Genomic DNA, 21140 nt, shown 5'->3' with positions numbered 1-21140 from the left:
AATGCCCGCAGATTTAACCATGTATGTTTTGGATCAAACAATAATTCCACAAATTGAAAAAAAAAGTCAAAGTAAAGTCGAACATTTCTCAATTCATTGATAAAATTGATTTTGCACAAAAGGTATGTTTATACATTTATAATAAATAATTCTGTGGTTGAGAACCAAAACATTATATTATGATATTAAGTATATCATTGCTTTAAAATCTCAATTTATTATAGCACAATTCAACATAATTTTTTTATTTATATACAAATGAATTTTCGATTAGTTTTCATCAACTATTTTAAAATATATTGTATTAGTATTGCTTTATCAGCGTATATAATTATTATATTTTATTGCTAAGAAATGTTTTTTCAAGTTTTTTCAAAATTGGTAAATTCTAATACTAGACAAAATATTATCTCTTTAGGAAAAAAATCGACACTCTATTAGCTAGAGCTATTTTTACAAGCGGAATACTACTATCTATTGTTGAACATAAATCTTGGAAACAATTGTTCTATACTATTCGACCATCTTACAAATTGCCAAACCGAAAGGCTTTATTGACGAATTTGTTAGAAAAAGAATTTTTATTGCAAAAATTTAAAGTAGAAAATAAAATAGCTGAGTCAAAATGTTTGAGTATCCAATGTGATGGTTGGTTTAATTTAAGATAAGAAGGGATTATAAATGTTGTTATTACTACTCCAGAACCTTTCTTCGTGGACTTTATTGATACTGATGGGAAAAGGCATACTGCTGAGTATTTAGCTAACCAAATAATTACAATAATAAATAAATATTATCCTAAAAAGTTTGTAGCTTTCATTAGTGACAATGCTAGTAATATTGTTAAGGCTGCTGAAATAGTTCAAAATAAATTTGAACATATGTTAATGTTAACATACGTTTGTCACACATTAAATTTATTAGTTAAAGACATATTTAAATGTGATCAATTACAAACATTTGATACAAAAGTCGTCTGAATAATAAAATCAATAAAATATATTCAGAGACATTCACACAAAATTCGGAAAATTTCAAAGGAAAAAAATATAAATGTATTTGTTCAATTGCCAGTGAAAACTCGATGGCAGAGTCATTGATTTGCTAAAAAAATTTATTTAAACTAAAACAGGTATTAAAATCGGCAGCAATTGATGAAGATGTAGCGATATTATTTAAGGATCACGTTTCTACTATTTTACTGGAATCTTTTTGGAAAAATGTTGATTCAATGATACAACTAATAGAACCTATCGTCAATGCAATTACTCTTCTTGAAGGCGATAAACCCATTATTCATAAAGTTTATCCAACAGTTAAAAATTTAAAGTTACGATTAATCGAAGTTGTTGAAAAGATAGATTTAGAAGATTAAAACGATAAAAAAAACCCTTTTAGGTAATATATCTAACAGATTAAAAAACATAGTTAAACCCGTTCATATTGCAGCACATGTTTTAAATTCAAAAACACTTGGTAATGACTTAACTAATGAAGAACATATTGATGTTTATATATTTTAATATATATTACATATTTCATTAACAATTTTGCGATGAACAGTTATGATTTGAATGATGAAGATTGTCTTACTAAGATTATAAATTATAAAAATAAAGAAGGATTATACTCAAAAACCTTTCTATGGAAAACAGTTTCTAAGTTGGAACCTTTAATATAGTGGAAAAGTATTAACTCAAGTTTATCCAAGCTAGCACAAAAAATATTATCAATACCTGTTTCTTCGGCTGCAACAGAGAGATCGTTTAGATCTTTTGCAAATGTACATACTAAAAAACGAAATCGTTTGTTAACTGAGCGTGCTGCGAAATTAACATATATTTCACACAATTGGAAAACACTTGATCGAAATAAAAAGGACGAAGATGATAATAATTCGGAAATAGAAGATTTTACACAAAATGAAACAAACCCATTTATTATTCAACATGGAAATTCATCGCATCATCGTGAAAAAAGTTTCAACTTTAATTTTACTCTGACTCTAGTAGAGAGTGATTTAGAATTGGAAAGCTCTGGAACAGAAAATGGGCAATTTTCTCTCCATGACACTGACACAAGTTTAGGATTTAGTTGCACTGACCTGACTGACCACGATAGTGACCAAGATTTTTAAATAGAGTTTAAAAATACTGTATTGAAATATTTGATATTAATTATATTATATTATAATTTAAGTTTGAGAAATTATTCAGTTTAACAAGAAGTTAAAAAATATCATGTAGATTATTATTTTATTTTTCTAGTTATTTAATTTATATTTATACAAACAGCATACAAATATAATATTTTTTAACCATATATTAATATAGAATTTGAGTTTTTACGATTTTATAACTTCATAAGTAATCAATAAGAAAGATAATTTTATTATAACACTTTTCCTACACTTTTCTGACATGGGGAATATTCCCGGAAACTTTCCCCAGACATGTTCACGATTTTACTTTCCCGGGAAAGTGCCCATCCCTACCCCCGACATACATAGACGAGGGAGACACTACCTGCATTATCATTCATACATGTGCAGACCATGTAAATCACGTTATCAACAAACGGACATGACCATCAATAACGAATTTTCCGATAAAAAAAAATATTAACATTTCAAAACAATACCGTATACGAAATAATCACAAGTATATTAAACAAATTAAACCCAAGAAAGTGATTTACCAAGGGGTATCTCAAATTGAACAATTTTATACATTTTTACTCAAAAAAAAATTGCTTTTTATATTTATATTATTGGAATTATTACATTTGAATTTCTCCTGATAAACCATAGCAAGTATAATATCCAGAAAAACATCCATTTTTTTAATCGATACCCTCACTAAATTGAGACATTATTATACTCCTATACTGATCATAATTAGTATTTACTATAAATGTTGAATAGGTTTTCCAATATATTATTAAACTTAAGATATAACCTATGAATAAATACACATTTAAAATGTTGAATGTAATCTAAATCTAAAACTTTTACAACCCTATCATAATATTTCACCTTTTCATTTAAATATGTTTTAATTTTTATGTGGTTTTCAAACCACGAATTAAACTAATTAATCCTAGAATTACAAAATTAATATCATTACTTCTGAATTTACCCATAAAGTTAATCGTATAAACCTATGTATTTAATTGTTTAAAGAAATATATACTCTAACAAATTTACATATATTTTAATAAATCATTAAAAATAAAATTACATAAAATATAGCAATATTCAAGTATTATGACGTATAATCAAAGTCCGAGTAGGCACCTTTGTTTTATTATATGGCCACTCTATATCTATAAACATACAGTTCTATGATATAATAATACAATAAATTTTGTTGGGGAAATATAATTTCCGTGACTCGTGACGGGTATAAATGCAAAACACGCGGCAAAGTTTATCATCTACCTTTCCCGCAGGACCAATGAATAAGGAATATTGCGCTTTTTGATAACAAATGAATAGGTAAGAATTTAAGATTGTAATATTGTATTAGTTTTTTTACAGATATTTAAAAAGAAGAAAAATAAATAAAATATATAAAATAGTATACAGACTATAATAACTATACTTCGTCAACTTTAAAATAGTATAAATAACTGATTATATACGAGTATATTAATCAATAAAATATTTAGTGAAATAAATTTTTTTTTACGAAAATTGGGTCTCCGTTTCAAATAGTAAAATAATTAGTTAAAATAATTATTAACTGTGTAAATAATTGAATTATATAAATTTTATTTTCTAAAAAAAAAATAGAATAGTGGTTTTGTAAAACATATTTTGTAAATTATTAAGTACATTAACTATCAGTGTCTTTCATTACTATAATAATCATATTTACACTAAGTAATTTGACTCCATCAATTTATTAACAATGAACAATAGTTTTAAAATGATTCGAAAAATATACTAACATTCCCAGTTACCATCCTAGAGATATAGAATATTTTTAAGTGCTCTTACTCAGTGTTTAAATACTTTTCACTATCAAAATACATTTTTTTTTTTTAAAAATAACATATTAACAACAAAGAGTTATTAATACTAAATTTATTTACACTAACTAAAAAAGTAGGTAAATTATTTGGAAAAAAAACTTAATTACAAACGATAATAAAAACAGTTTGTTCTTAAACAATGTATATTTTAAGGAAGTTAAAGATAACCTATAATATACTTTTATAAGTGGCAATTAATTACCAAGAAAACCCAAAACAAACTATTTATATTATCATTTGAGGACAATAAAACAATGTAATTTTAAATAATAAAAATAAAAAAAATAATTTTAAAATAATATGGAAATGTTAGGAATCCCTCACCAAATCATTTATCAGTGTAAAAATGTCTGTCGGTTCTTTTAAAGTCATAAAACCAAGCCACCATTCAAAATATATCATTTTTGCATTGTTCTAATATACAAATGCCTACTAACAATATATTCAATTTCAAATGTTGAACTTTAAATGTTATTTAATAATATTATTAATAAGTATTTCCTATCTTAAATTAAATTGCATATTATATAAATAAAACTTTTTAAACATTTTAGTTAAATACAAATTGGATTAAATAACTATACATTGTTGTTCATTTTTTTATTCAACGTGATGCAATATAGCGTATATATTATATTAAATATTGGATGATTATAGCTTTAGTAAAGACAAACATGACAGTATATTTTTGGTTTTAGTAAAAATCTCAGTATATCCGGAAACATTATATACATTACTTGAAAAGTGGCTGGTATGAAGCCAAATGAAAAATAACAAAACGAATATTACAAGAGTGACACACGTTTAGCTATGTAAATATTCGGTAAAATTTGAATCCACTAACTGAAACAACACAATCCTGTTTGTCGAATAAACACAGCCGAGGTTGGCGTTGCACACTATGATATCATCGTCTCCCCTCTCGGAGACACGTGTTCGTCAAAAACGTTTTGGAAATCATTGTGACTATGGCACAATCATATACTCACATACAAAGTCATATATATATATATATATACATAATTACCCTCAGAATTGCTATTTTAATAGACTTATAGGGGTTCTTTTACATAAAAACTATAAATGTTAGCGAAAGATTTTTTGTCCTAACACTGTCTTTCCAGATTAGCACATATTGAGGGACACATCCATTTTCACACCTGTCTCAGCCCCATGGGAGGTATGTATTACATACGCTTACAATAGAAAAAGCACTGACAAATAAGACGAACATAAATTTATGGGGATCACGATGGATTCAGAGAACAAAGTCTAAAGAATCACTGAAACACCGAAATATTGCATTGTTAAATATACACAGTACATATATATCTTAGTCTATACAAAATATAAATCTCCCCATGTATCATGATGCATTATACGTATATTGGTGGTTAGTTTGAAGTTACAAATTGGATAAAAAAATTTTATATATGATGTAAAATATTATGAATTTCGTAATGAAATACTGTATATTGCATGAAAATATAACTATAGATCTATACAAATATATATGTATTTACCGAGGTATTTACATATAATACATTAATACAGTTTATTGATAATTGAAAATTTCAACGATTGATATAAAAATGTATGAATATATTAATTATTGTATTTATTATATTATATTAAATTCCTTATGTTTTTTTCATTAGATACCAAAAAAAAAAAAAAAAAAAAAAAAAAAAAAAGGCGATTTAAAGAACCGTTAATAACAAATTATACACTATTGTCAATATTTAACTATTATTATTAACATATCATCATTTTTTAGTATAAAAAAAAAAAAAATAGTTATATCTAGAAAATCAATATAATTGTATAATTTCTAAATGTATATTATTACTCTAAATAAATATGAATTTTGCATTGATATTATAAGTATAAAAATGAAAATATTATTCAAAGACAACCAATTTTACATAAACTTAAATCTAAGTGGTATATACCAATAGGAGTTATATTTTCAAGTTTATTTTTCAATGAAAAAAAACCTTAAATTAAGTAATATATAAATCGTCTAGGTAAATCCTCTGTAGACGCATATACATATATTCAAAAAAAGCTTATTTAATCTGGATCTTTTCCTACGGGAGTCGTACTCTTTTATTTAAACGTGAAGAAAAAACACCTTTAATATATCCGTTTATATGCGGACAGACACTCGGAGGAGTTAATGGATATGACTCTATTTATACACCACACGCTATGTCTCAAGGGTAAGGGGGAGAAAAAAATAAGTCCGGATATCCAGGAAACATAACCCTCTCAATCAAAGTCTGCAATTCTCTAGACAAAGTACATATTTAGATATAATCTATGCTCAAGGTTAGGTATGAATATGAAAATCCTGAAAATAATTTTGAGACAACAATGACTAGAAATTGTAAATAAGAAATAAGTATAAAAAGAAAACATATCTACTGAACAGATTTAATTTTACAATTCAAAAATATTTATTTATGAACATATTAATTTGTTTAATATAAGAAGTTTTATAAATGTATAATACAATAATTAAATTATTTAAAAATGACATCACTTAAAAATATCAACTTAACCTTATTAATATTAATACGAAAATTGTTTTTATTTTAAAAATTGGTGATAGTTTTGTTTTAAAGTTTAAACCTTCAACATTTTACTTTTAGTTTAAACCTAAATTTAAACCATACTTAACTATCACCAAATCAATTATAAATATATATATATATATATATATATAAATATTTTATATTGTTTGTTAATAAGGGTGAATTCCAATTTCACCAATATTAAAAGTTTATCGAAAACCGTCTAATCAATACTTTAATGTAGCATTATTTTTTTATCTTTGTTATTTCCCAGTATCCCGGCGGCATTTTTTTAACCACTACTAGTACATTTCCTTGTGTGTTGTTTTCCAGTAACCATATCCCCCAAGAGATTTATGGAAGGTTTACTGTTTTTGGAAACTGTACAGCGTTGTTTGGATTTTTGGGAAACTTTTTAGGTGCTGATAAATCGTTCAAAGAAAAAATGGACATAGAATAATGCACAGTAGAAAGAACAATAAGTGGAAGATCCTATAACCCATAATACATATATATTCCACAAAAATTGCATAATCTTAAAATAAAAGATATCTGATTAAAATAAAAACAATTTCGCCATGTATAATATTTAAAAGTCAATAATGCTTTAGATATGTTAAAATATTTTAAATAAAATATCAAAGCAATGTACAAAAAATGTGTGTTATTAACAATATTCAGTGAAAAATTAATAATATCAACATAATGTTTAAAACAGAATACATTGAACAAAAAATTACACGAAACCCTAAGGCACATAACACAACAAATATAATCAGAATTATTGTAATACATTCAATATAAATCAAATAGTTGAACCAAAACAACGAGGCCAAAAAAAAATGAGCTACATTAGATTAAATTTCATATTATATAGCTTAATGCATCTAATGTAGCTTTGATATTATTATATATTTGATATTATCAAATATTTCACAATGTGAAAAAGACACGTGTACAAAAAGAAACTCACGTATCATACAGACATCCGTAAACTAAAACGGCCACGTTAGATATAATATACAAGTATTATAATCGAGAAAGCCTATTGTACGTTTAAAAAGTTTATGTTCTAAAGGGGAAAATTGTAAAATTGCAACGCATTTGGCGGCGGGAGTCCACATGAACAGATGCGAATAGAAAGAGTGCGAGAGGCATTTTACTGTCATCAGAAATACATGCATAAAATGAAAGACCTTATGATCGCGAAAAACTATTACGGAAAGGCAACGGAACGGAATTAAGACCCGTGTGAGTTTGAACAATTCGATCGAAGATGTCTCAGTGTTTTCCGTGCTATAATTTTATTATTCATCTTACATTTTCCATGTGTTTTATTATAAATTAATGATCATTAGAGTAGAACGATACCCATTACTAGTTTTATTTAAAAAAAAAAATAATTTTTTTTTATTGTTTAGAAGATATATACAATCTATTCCTACAAGGAACAATAAGAACATGTGATGAAGGATAATTTTACAAGAAAGTTTGACGGTAGAAATCACCCAGTGATAACAGTAGTGTTATCACTGGGTGATTTCTACTATTAATTATGATCACTTATTAAAATTAAACAAATTAATCACTGGGTGATTATTACTATTAAAAATAAATAATAAAGTTAGGGTAGCCTAACTTTATTATTTATTTTTAATAATTAAGAAAACCATGGCACCAATTTCTTTTAAATTTCCTAGGGGGTTATCCATCTCCAGGTATTGTGAGTGATACATGGCTGGATATGAGAGGATTGATATGAGATGGAATTTTATAGTGGAATCTTTTTTAGAAATTAACTGCTTTTTCTCGGACAAAAGGTTTTAAATTTTAGATCTGAGTGTAATGTTTGGTTTAAAATATAGGGTGGGCAATTCGTGATTTTACAAAAAATATTATTTTGGAAAGTCTGGATTTTATTAGTGTTTGTTTTTTTAGCGTTTCCCCAAAGATTAACATAAAGAAAACATAAAGAAAAACATAAAATTTTCCTAAATTACACGAATTAAACACCGATACATTCTAATGTTTGTATAAACTTTTTTAAAAAAAAGTAGACTAGTTTAAATCACAACTAATCACTATATAGGTATAGAGAAACATTTTAAAATTACACAATTATTTAAGTATTCTATTATATTGTACTATAGTTTCCATTCAGAACATAATAATTTAGTTTTATCATAATAAATGGTTTCTTTAGCATAATATCAATCGATTTGTACCTATCAAAATATCCATGTTAAGAAGACCTATAAAAAGTAAATGTACACGAGTATTTTGTATTTTAAGTTGTACACAATAATATCATAACAATGAAATAACAATTTTGTAGAATATGATATTTGGGACACGATTATCTTGTTGTATTATTAATCTCGTCAATAAGTATAACTCTGAAACGTAATAAAATATTAAAACATTAGAATCAAATTAATATTATTTCGAATGGAATGATTCGGTAACAATTCTACATAAAACTTATATAAAAGCATTTTATATATTTCTCGTCGGAAATACACCCCGAATTGACAAAGCACAATAGGCCGTTTTACTTCTCCTTTTTACGCGAAATTTCAATCATACCCGGATAAAACGACGACACAACGACTACTGGGAAACGACGAAGCGCTAAAGAAAAATGGGGATACCGCATACGTTCGGGGTATACAACGCATTATCCTCGCCAGCACTGTACGTATTCTGGTAAATAAACATGGCTCTGACAATAGATAGAAGGGCCGGGAACAGCTGAACTCTGGTGCGATTGAATCTTCGACCAGAGAAAAAATAACACCTGCGGCGGCGGTCTTGTCCCCGTATTCGTACGTAACGCATTTTGATGACAAATTTCACAGATATTTTGTCCTTTACTCTGCAACGACCGGTTAATAGTATTGTACACGCATAGTATTGATAGGTGAAGCAATAATAGTACAAATATATATATATATATATATATATATATATGTGTGTGTGTGTGTGTGTGTGTGTGTGTGTGTGTGTGAGTGTGTGTACATACACACACATAACACGAGAGGAATAACAACCAGTATACACTCGCATATAATAAATATAAACGAGGGATATTTAGTATAACGAATGACGGCAATCTCACAGACTAACACAAAATGAAAAAAAAATAAAATATATTATAAAGCATATTGGGTAATGGATTAATACTAGGTGGCCATGTGTGATAACAGTGCCGAGAATACAGGCATACATGATATAGAAGGCACACAGGTTAGTTATTATTTCGTTTTTTTCGTTTTCTAATCTCATCAATTGAAACACGCACACGCTATAAGCATGAGATCATTGTAAAAACTTAAATACGCCGTCGCTGTCAACGCGTATATATCTGTCTTAGGTCTCATTAACTACTTGTTTTCGCGGCATCGTCGTCGTCGTCACCACCGTCTCGAAGAATTATTGCCGCCCGGAAACAATAATGTACCAAACGCGAGCGCCATCGCCGTTTAGACGAAACGTGCTTGACTCCAAAATGTAAATCACCGCCACCGCCTACTATGGCTCGAAAAACATAACTGCCGCATAAACCATCAATCTATGTTCTCGTAAATATTTTCTGACTGGTCGTCTAAAAATGTATCTCGGAATCTATTTTCGCGCACCCTAAGCGTCGTCAATACCAATACTCGAATTTACTTATATATTAGGTATGTATCTCATATTTATATATATCTTATATAATTATACAAATATAATAAAGTGACATAGAAAAAGAGAGAAAGAGACGTAACGCCAGTATACATAACCGTAATACGGCTCTATATGAAAAGAAAGAATAAAATGTAATATGTATATATATTTTGCACACATATATAGATACACAAAACTAAAATTAAAATTTGCAACGTTTTCATTAACAGGAAATACGTCGGTACGTATTATCTTTAATATTAGATTACAGGTCGGCGTCAGGTTAGGTCAAGTATCAGATACTTACATTATCTATATTATGACTGTATCAAAGGTCTAGTGATTGTATATATTCATAAATTACCGCCATATAGAAATGACTAATCATAGTAATGAACTGATTTTGTGATTATATATCACAATTAATTTGAGAACAGTCAAAAAATTAAATTTATATAATTAAGTGTATTTCCCATAGTTATATATATAACTAAAATATAATTTATATCAATGAAAGTTAAACCAAATAAAAATTAATAAATTTAAGACGACGAAATAAAATAGTTGTTTTTAATTTTATTAGAATATAATTATTTTAGTTATTAATATAAAAGTATATATAACAATATTTTAATATAATAAATTATAGTTAAAAAAAAAATAGAGAATTCAACATCCAAACTTTGCGCCTATTCAAATGAATCTACCTATAAGATACCTCAACATTGTAAATAAAATCTTAAAAATAAATCTTATCTTAATAAAATCTTAATTAATTCTAATATACGGAGTATATAAACAGTGGAGAGCTCAGCTAACATTCGTCACTTTACGTGGAATGCATTAAAGTTACAGGATTTTAAACCTAAAGAAAAAAAAGTCAGAGAAAAAAATCATTACATCAATCGTAAAACAATGTCCATTCGGCACGTAGTCAATAAAAAAATATTCATATAATACATGAAAAAAAAATTTGAAAATGTAGGAAATATCCAGAAAAACACGAAATATGGCTGACATTAAAAAGGTTCGTGTAAAACATTCTTAATATAAAATAATAAAGAAAAGTAAAATAACATTAACGAAATCATTTATTTAATATTAAATAATTAAAACTAAATTTCATTCGAGTATACAAAAAATATTAGCTAAGTTAAAAAAAAATCTAATAAATATTTTCATGGCAATTTTATTTAATAGTTATTAACGTTATCGTATCAATATTAAGTACGAAAATTAAAGATAACATTCTATTAAACAATTTCTACATCAATAAAAACAATAACTTTCCCGACATTTTATGTCTGAATATCTGAACTTCGGTTTAAAATAATAATACAAACGCCTATATTATAAATGAATAATTATGACGATTTTAATAAAAAGTCGGTAACATAACATAAATATAACCTGAAATTTATTAGTTTCCTCAAATTTATTTGTAAGGTGGCTAAAAAATCATTTTTTTTCGATTCTTATGAACATGAATAATTTAGGTAATAAATATAAGAGTAAATGTCTACAGTAAACAATATCAACGTCGAAATAAACACGGTCAATATTTTTTGTTACTTTAAAACACGTGTTTCTAATAAATCTAATTACTACTACCAATTAGATTTTGTCTTCCCTACCATACATACCTACATTCCGATTTCCAATTACCGGTAGGACATAAAGATTTTTTTTCGGTTAATATCAACTGAATAGATTATGATTGTCCCCCTCACGCGCTCCCTCCGGCATATCAATAAATAATAATTTGTGTTCTAAATAACCGAGCAATGTATGGAATTAAGTTGAAAAAAACCGGTCTGCCGCCGTCGATAAATCATTAACCTCCACATCGTACATTTACACCTACTGTACATACTATGATCGGCTTTTTCTTGAGCTGCCCTGAAGGGATCTAATTTTGTATTCAATTTTGAATGCAGTCATAACCTTCCCCCTCAGCGCTTATTTATTTGAGTGTGTGAGTGTTTGAATGTAAAGGAAAATCAATATGCATTGTGAGTAGAGAGGGAAAATGTTTTTAATATTTTTGCCGTTGATAAAATATTTTTACCGGTATTTTATAATTTTATACCTAGGTGTAATAAGTTTTCCCGAATTTCATTATTACAAATTATTGTATTTACCATGTAGTCACATTCTACAATAAGGTGTAAGCAGAAGCATAAAGGGGATAATATATAAGTATAAGTTCTTGCATATGATCTACATCAGGGATTCCTAACCTTTTTTACTTAACGGCACACTTGATCATTTTAAAAATTTCCACAGCACACTTAAATAAATAATAATGAATATACATAATATCATAATTATATATAATGTACTATAAAATAATTATATTAATATAATATATATAATACAAATTTAATTTGACATTCGAGACTGGTGTTTTTTACATAATTCCTCTATTACGGGTGAAACAGTTGAAACGATACAAACTGTTAAAGGGTAATCAATGTCACCATTCCACGTAAATTCAAAACATAAATAATTATCAACATATTTACGTTTAATTTTTAAATTTAAACTTTTATCACTTATTAAAGCTGATTGTTTAATATTAATTTCAATATTTAAATTGTTATCATTTGCACTAACATCACTGTCACCTGTTAATTTATGATTTTTTAAAAATCTATCCATTTTTAAATTTAACTTACAATATTTCTTGATCAAAATACCTATACAGTATAATGCGTAACAATTACACGCGCTCAATTTTCATTATAATGAGCACCGGCTATGTTTTCATGTAATAATTTTAGTATGTGGTAAAAGTCAACGCAACTGCTTGTAATACCCGTATCGGGTAGTATAGGATCCCATATAATATTATAGCTGTTTTATCAGGACATTTTATCATTTTTTTATTTTCAAGGGAATTTTGAAGTCAATGCTATCATAAATATAAATTATAATTTTGATTATCATATTTAGTTATGCTTAAAAAATTATAAAAATTATACGGCACACCTGAATAATTTCGCGTCACACTTGTGTGCTGCGGCACAGCGATTGGGAATCCCTGATCTACATATATAACACACCCTATTAACTACCTATAAATCCAATAATTGAATTATTTTAACTATCGCTCAATAAGTATAATAACATTAAAATAAAATGTACATAAATGCATACAAGTTTGAAGTATTTAAGAAAAATAAAACTCCGTGAAACTAAAACAATCGTAGTTTAGATTATTTATATTTTCAAAGTCGAAACAAATTTAATGAAAAGTTTATGTGAGCATTGAATGAACTCAAAACGTATTATTTAAACATAGTCAACTTTCAATGATAAATCTGGAAAAGTTTATACAGGTAAAGTTACAAACGGAGTACTTTATTTTACTACATTGTACAAGTAAAATTCATCTAACTTAATTGCGTTTATTTAATATTATTTTGTTAATTATGCGAATCGATGTTACATATTAATATAAAAAATTAATAAATTACTCACTGTACATATAAGGTACTTTACAACACTAGTTTATTGTCAAAACGGAAAGACACATTGATATGAGTAGTAATTTGAGCATGTTATTTGAAGTTTAACGACATAAAACAAAAAAATCCTTTAAATATTATTATGGACATTTATTGTACATAAATATTTATATATATATAAGATAAATATGAATGTGCTATAAGACTTTCAACCCACCCATATATACTTACAAATATATATATAACATATATATATACATATATAAATATAAAAATACTTATACAAACACTTACACATATAATCGTAAAATTATAATTAGTGAAAATATAATAATACACGTAACCCATGAATTTATTTAAAATACATTAACTAAGTAAAGCATTATAATTACGGAATTGAAAGTTTTCTTAAATAGTTCTCTAAGATTTTATTTACTTAAAGATAGCATTAATTTTTAGGTCAATTTTTTTCCGAAACTATCTATACCACTTCTTATACACCTTATATAGTATAGAATCTATACTATAACAACAAAATGGCGAAGGTAAGAAAAATGTTCCACTAACAGCAATCCAAATACAGTATAGGTACACTTCAGTAACCAAAAATTAAGAAAACGATACCAGTCTTCTGTGTGATAATTATACAGCAAGTTGTAAACAGATTAATTAGTATAAATTGTTTTACTGAACATCATGAAATTTTTTTTTCTTGGTTTATCAGCTTATTTATAATTTATTTATATTTTATCATCAATCATCAAGTAAACCATCGAATATTGTTTAATAATTATTTTTTAGGATTAGGTATATTTATTGATAAAATATAAACATTGCAAAAAAACTATTAACTAGGTACTCTAAATTCTGAGAATTTTACTAAGTTAAAATTATATGTGATGATTAACCATAACCACTATATTTTAAATTACGTAAATTACAACTCACGATTGATTACACTTTTTTAATCTTTTAAACAATCGTAAGTGAGAAATTCTACTCGTTATAATACCTTTCTAAAAAATTAAAATTATTTTTTTATTATATCTAGGTACAGAAAAATTTATAGATCAAACACGTATATAAACGTCCGTTAACGGTTCATATTTTTACGTTTCTAGTATATAAACTATCTACACGGAGTTATATTTTCTTTTTTTTCCAACATTTTATGATCATCTCTATTAACTTTTATACTCTCAATTCGCCACGCATTCTCATCGAGAACAATAACAATAACAAACACCGTCTTATGTGCATACATAGAAATTATTACTATCGTGTTGTCACAGGGCCGCATCAATCGTTGACCTCGGTCAAATCAGCGGCAGTCATATCATAATATAATGTATTATTATAAATAATAATAGTAATAGTAATAATAACATTTATTACTATTATTATTAGCCGAGAAACGACGAAATATAATATGCTAGTAAAGTAGTAAGTCATTGGTGTAACGCACGACAGCCGACCGTCACACACATAGAGAGCAAGAGAGAGGAAAAGGAACGTGCACAACAATCCACATAAATCCAAAAACTCAATGCGACGAGCGGATGAAATCGTAAATTGTAACTTGCTACCGATCCGATGTCACCCCTTCACTAGACATGATTTACGAATGCAAATATCAACTATATAAGCTACACGTATCATACTTTTTTTAAATACATATTGAATTTGAAACCGGAACCGTATTTATAAACTTGATTTTTTTTCGAAAAAAATCTACAATGCACAAATTAATTTTATATTTGAATCAGAACGCGTCTTATAGGAATAGACACGCACATATTTATCCGACAGTGTTAAAAAATGTAAAAAAAACCAATAATTGATTTATCTCGTCCAAAGTACGATGTATTTATCGGATGCGTATTGAACGATTAAATATATTATTAATACGGACGAAACCCATAATTTTGAAGAAATAATCATAATAATAACAGTACGTGATTACGTGTGTTTTACCTGTAACGTTGCCGATAGATATCAACGCCAATAGCAGTAGCGGCAACAGCAAGTGACGGCCAAATTTCCGTCGTCTGAGAGTTGTCATATTTTCTCCCCTTGCCTGCACGCACTCGAGAGTAAAATATAAATGATAATAATATACACACCACAAGCGCAGATACAAAACAACGAACGATAGAGAAATAAAAATTAGTAAAAACAATCAGAACAAAAACTACAGAAAAAAAAACGCAGAGATTTATTACTCTCCGGAAGTCGATGATCGGCACCCGCGACGAGATCGGAACATGTTATAAATATTCACACCACGGAACGAACCGCGCGGCGACGAGACGCCGAATAAACGTTGATTACACGCGAAAACGTTTCGCAAGAAAAATTATCGGAAACAAACAACTTACGGAAAGGCAAACGAACAGAACGTACACGTCGCGACGACCGACGGGCAACGACTGGAGAGGAGGATATTATCAGACATCGGTGCATCAGCGTTGCCCGTTGTTACGGCTTAGTGAACGTCGGGAAATCGTCCGCGAGCCATGGAGCATAGCAATCAGCGCTCTCTGACGGCCAAGGATAATTTCGAAATGTTCAATTTATTTTTCTCTCCCGTCTGCAAAACGCAATTGCAAATATTTTTTTCACCTCCGGTTCCATCAAATACCAATTAATTACACCTCAAGTGAAACTTGCGATAAACTATGTGCGTAAGCAATTTGAATAAATAATAATTTATTGCTTTTTGTTTTCCAAGTGTTACTGTTAACGCGGAAACCATTAATACGAACAAAATATTTTCGTGTGGTACAAGCAGTGGCAGCGCCAGGGACATGCCCGTTAGAGTCATGGACCTATCATTGACCAGACCTTAGACATAATAATATTATCATTTTTCATAAGCAAAATTATTTTTTATAGTAATTTTGCTATATATTGCTAGTAATTTTGTTGTTATCGTTTTAAGTTTTAAAATATAGTCATTAGTTCATGTCAATTATTATTTATTAATATTTTTTCTTTTTTTTTTTGCAGAAATTTCATTTTTTTGCGGCTATTTGAGAGACGTTTTCTAGTCTCTCTAGATTCGGAGTTTTGACTAGCATTTCATATCTTAATTTATTAGATACTTAGCAGTTTCCTATCAATAGTTTTATCCATAAGTGTGTGTTAATATTGTATTGTAATGTTTATGATAAAACGATAATATTTTTTACTTAGATGCTAAATTAAGTCATATAAAACAATTCATAGATATATTATTTGTAAAAATATAACCTTTTAAACATTATTGCAATGAAATACTGAAATGTATTAAGTTATATTTATAACTTACAAGTATTGTATTATTACTCTATCAAAAAAATTGTATGAAATGATTAATTATGTTTTAGGAATATTATGAATAATAATAACAAAAAATCATACTGTTCTAATGTGTCATATTCATGTAGATTATACTCATATATGTAAATATATTAATGTACGTAATCATAATTTTTCATCATAAAAAACCAAACAACTCATCAATTATATGATATTATAATTATATTATCAATTATATATAAATTAATATATATATATATATATTTGTATACACATAAGCGTGCACAAAGGACAGCCAGAGTATGCACTTGATTTCTCTGTGAACCTTTCCTACCTCACCAAAATATTCAATATTATCACAATAATAAATAACAATATTAGGTTCAAACACTTCAAAACGCCTGTAAACGGTAAATACATATAAGAATATTATAAAAATATGATTATTAAGTTAGATGAAACTACCCCAACCGAATTTGTTGTTAATATTAAATGTAAAAGTGTTATGTATGACTACCCTGTCAGTAATGTCTGTGCACGCTTATGAGTAAACATAGTATATTATTTAAAATTTCCCGGGACTGATCATTTTTCAATATATATTAGCGTTATTTATAATCCACTGATGACACTAAGTTGTATATTACACTCAAGTCCAGTAACGATGAATTGGTTCAATAATTACCTGCACCGATTTGAAGTGTACAAGTTCATAATATTGTGTCACAATTTTTACAATGGAACAAAGAGCTGTAATTAAATTTCGTCCTCAGGAGGGAATGAGGCAGTCCCCATAGACTTTTTTCTCCACATTATATATATATCACCAGTGGCATCCCCAGGGGGGGAGGTTAGGGGTTATATCCCCTCCATTGAATTTTATTCCCGTGGAATTTACTAATTTGTTTTGCTATAATAATACCTACAATGCATAATTTCATAAAATATAATATTATTATTTTATTCAATTACGTATTATTTTTACCATTTAGTATATTCTATGGCCGTAGTTTCATGAAAATTAAGATAAGCAATCAAACATATATTATGATTGTACGATTATACTGCGATTATATGAATTATAAACTAATTGAAGCAATATTGTTATCGTTACTCTATTGACTAACCGCCAAAAACGTATTATCCAAATGTTGTCAGTTTATCAATGTGTTATAAAATATCAGCGAGGGAATTGTTACTTGTTATAAATTAATTTATATATTAATTATATTAATTTAATAAGTTAATTCTATAAATTATGGTCTACTGAAATTATTAGGTATCTATTATTTGTCACATATTTGAGTGTTTTACATTTGCTTATTCAGTTAAAGTTTTTATGATATCAAAATCCGACGGAACAATTAAGTCATATTTTTCTAAAAAAAAAACTAAAATTGATCAAACAGTAAGTTGAATGAATTAGTCCTGATGAACATCCATCAAAATATACAGTTGAAGACTGATAATGTTCTTAATGAACTTCCGTCTAGATTAATTGTCGTGGACCGGTAGGTGGACACGACGCACAATTTATAATAAGAATAAAAATAAAAACACGAACACGACTAAGTGTGTTGATAGTGGCTGTGAGCCGTATATTGCACTTGAAGCGACGATAATAATAAAATAATAAGAATAATAAAAATACCAATGTTCATACGCACCAAGCGAAGAATGACAAAGTACGGTAATATGGTGTTAATTACAAGAAAAATTGTAAGGCGGTTTCGGTATGTGATGTGCAAAAAATGGCGATGTACGTAAAAGTGGCGATGCAACCGTACGGTGAGTTGACGAACAACAGTCCGTCGTTCCGACGACACTTGCCTTTGGCGGTGCCGATGCTCCGCTCTCCCTGCTCCTGAAGGAAGGTGCGGGGTGCGACGTGTCGGTATCATGATCCGCGAACTGTCAGCTGATTAGGAGACTATAAATGCGGTCAGCGGTGCCCGTTGTAGTGAACGGCCGTCGCCAGGTCCCCGTCATAATTTAATGTTTAAATATTTATTTTTTTATCAATTCTTTTGTAAGATAAATGTCAGAAAATTGGCGTTTTGAGTGCAACGAGAAAATCATTGCTTTGTTCTTATTAAAATGTACTAGATAAACCATTATTTCCTTGCCTAGATTTAGTTCCCATTCCACCACCAGATAACGCCCCCCCCATTGGAAATTCCTGGACACACACAACTTTATTAGGTGGATTGTCCATCATATGAGTTGCCTAAGACACAGTATACTAATTTAAAATTCTCCTATATATAGATAGTTTATAAACATACATACAGGATTTTAAAATATAAATAATATATATAATTTATATAAATAAAATAAATGTGCATTATTATCTAATGACAAAATATGAATATTGTAGAGAAAGAAAAAAACACACATATATATATATGGATGATTTATAAAGTAGTGACTAATAAGTAAAAAAATAATAAACAGAAAAAAAATATATAATCGATGTATTACACTCATGGAATTAATTCTTTATGAATATTAATTGTAGTTTATAATATTTAACGTGTCTTTCGACACTGATAAATACATACGAGTATTGATAAGATTGGAGTTATGTAATCTATGAGTTCGGAAGATATTGTTCGGGAAACTCGTTGCTGTACAATATGCGGCGAACTATATAGACCTTATAAAGTTATTTTATTACATTGCAGATATAGTATTGGAATTCGATTCTAAGAAGAGCTAACCTATACATTTTCAAAATATTATTTTAAATTAATGAATATTAATATTTGTAAGAATAATTTTTTAAAATATTACAAGTTATCCGTCTAAATTCTAAATTTAAGTTCTTTTCTTTTCCACTTAACACTATTACAAAGAAAAAAGTTGAATTTAAAATCATTATATACTATCGTAGAGCCAATAACTTAATTTCACTTTACATCTATCAGGGACGTCCTCAGGAAGGAATGAAGCAGCACCCATAACCTTTTTTTCTTCGCATGTAAATACATGTATGCAGTTGCATCCCTCCCCATATAAAAGAGTCTAGGGACGACAGTGAAATCTATGTATGGATATATAATATTTCTATTTAATAAATATTACTTTTTTCATTATGTGGTTGTATTGATTTTCAATTTGGCGAGACAATTAAATGTGTTTTGTAATTACTATTTTATTTAATCAAATTACATTAATTACAATATTAATTTAGATAATAATTCTATAATTAATATTTTCCCTGTATGTGGAATAATTATTAACTATCAATAATATATTAAATAATATTGATTAATTATATTTAATAGTTATGTGTTACAACATTCGACATTTTTTCTTTGTATTAATTTATAATTTATGGAAAAAAATATTTAATGGTATATACCTCGACGGATTTTAAAAATAATATAACATGTAATATCATAAAAATTGTAAAATACTCGTAATATTCTATATGCTATTATGCCTTTCATGATTCATTATTTCAATAACATTGACTAGAAGTGTCTACACGGTTATCGTTTTCCGATTTAACCGATCATGTTGAAAACACATTTTTTATAAGTATCAGTGATATAAAAATTCAATCTGTAATCTAATTAAAATATAATTATGATAATTTTTCATAAATAATATTTTATACATTATAAATATATGTACATTAAATAATATTTGTCATAATATTATACCCATTGATAATCACCAAATGAAATGAGAATATAAGCCTTACGTTGTAGGTCATTGCAATCGAGATTGTTTTAGTTATCAAATTAAAATAATTTTCTTCTATTTAAGCTACTCCAAAATTACTTTAGTTTATAATTTGTTGGTCGTCATTCTAATTTATAATAATCAGACGGTTTTTAGAATACTACAAAATAGTTTTAATATTTATTTATGTATTTTAGACACGTATCAGGTATTATATTGGATACCTATAATATAAATATTTGCTACAAACCAATCTCAGGATTGAATACTGAAAAAGAAGAAGAATATAAATATACGCAAATGGCGAAGTCAAAAAAATTCTATAATAAAAATAGTATTTATGTATAGCTGCATAATACCATAATAGTATATATTTTAAAATGTCAAAGGCATAAACAAAAAG

The 21140-nt window shown here is 27.5% G+C and overlaps 1 protein-coding gene across 1 annotated transcript in view; it reads right to left on the bottom strand.

Moving 5' to 3' along the window:
* The window catches only part of LOC112693759 (roundabout homolog 2), a 157598-nt gene extending 141424 nt beyond the window's left edge, over positions 1–16174 (bottom strand). Inside the window, exon 1 of the mRNA XM_025568949.1 lies at positions 15722–16174. Within this exon, the coding sequence (XP_025424734.1) occupies positions 15722–15809 (88 nt within the window). The 5' untranslated portion in view covers positions 15810–16174. The remainder of the gene's footprint in view (positions 1–15721) is intronic.
* Between the last annotated feature and the right edge of the window lie 4966 nt (positions 16175–21140).

This window comes from Sipha flava, unplaced genomic scaffold (genome assembly GCF_003268045.1).
Source record: "Sipha flava isolate LNK unplaced genomic scaffold, YSA_version1 99_pilon_pilon, whole genome shotgun sequence".
NCBI lineage: Eukaryota > Metazoa > Arthropoda > Insecta > Hemiptera > Aphididae > Sipha > Sipha flava.
This window is presented reverse-complemented; position numbering and strand designations above follow the sequence as displayed.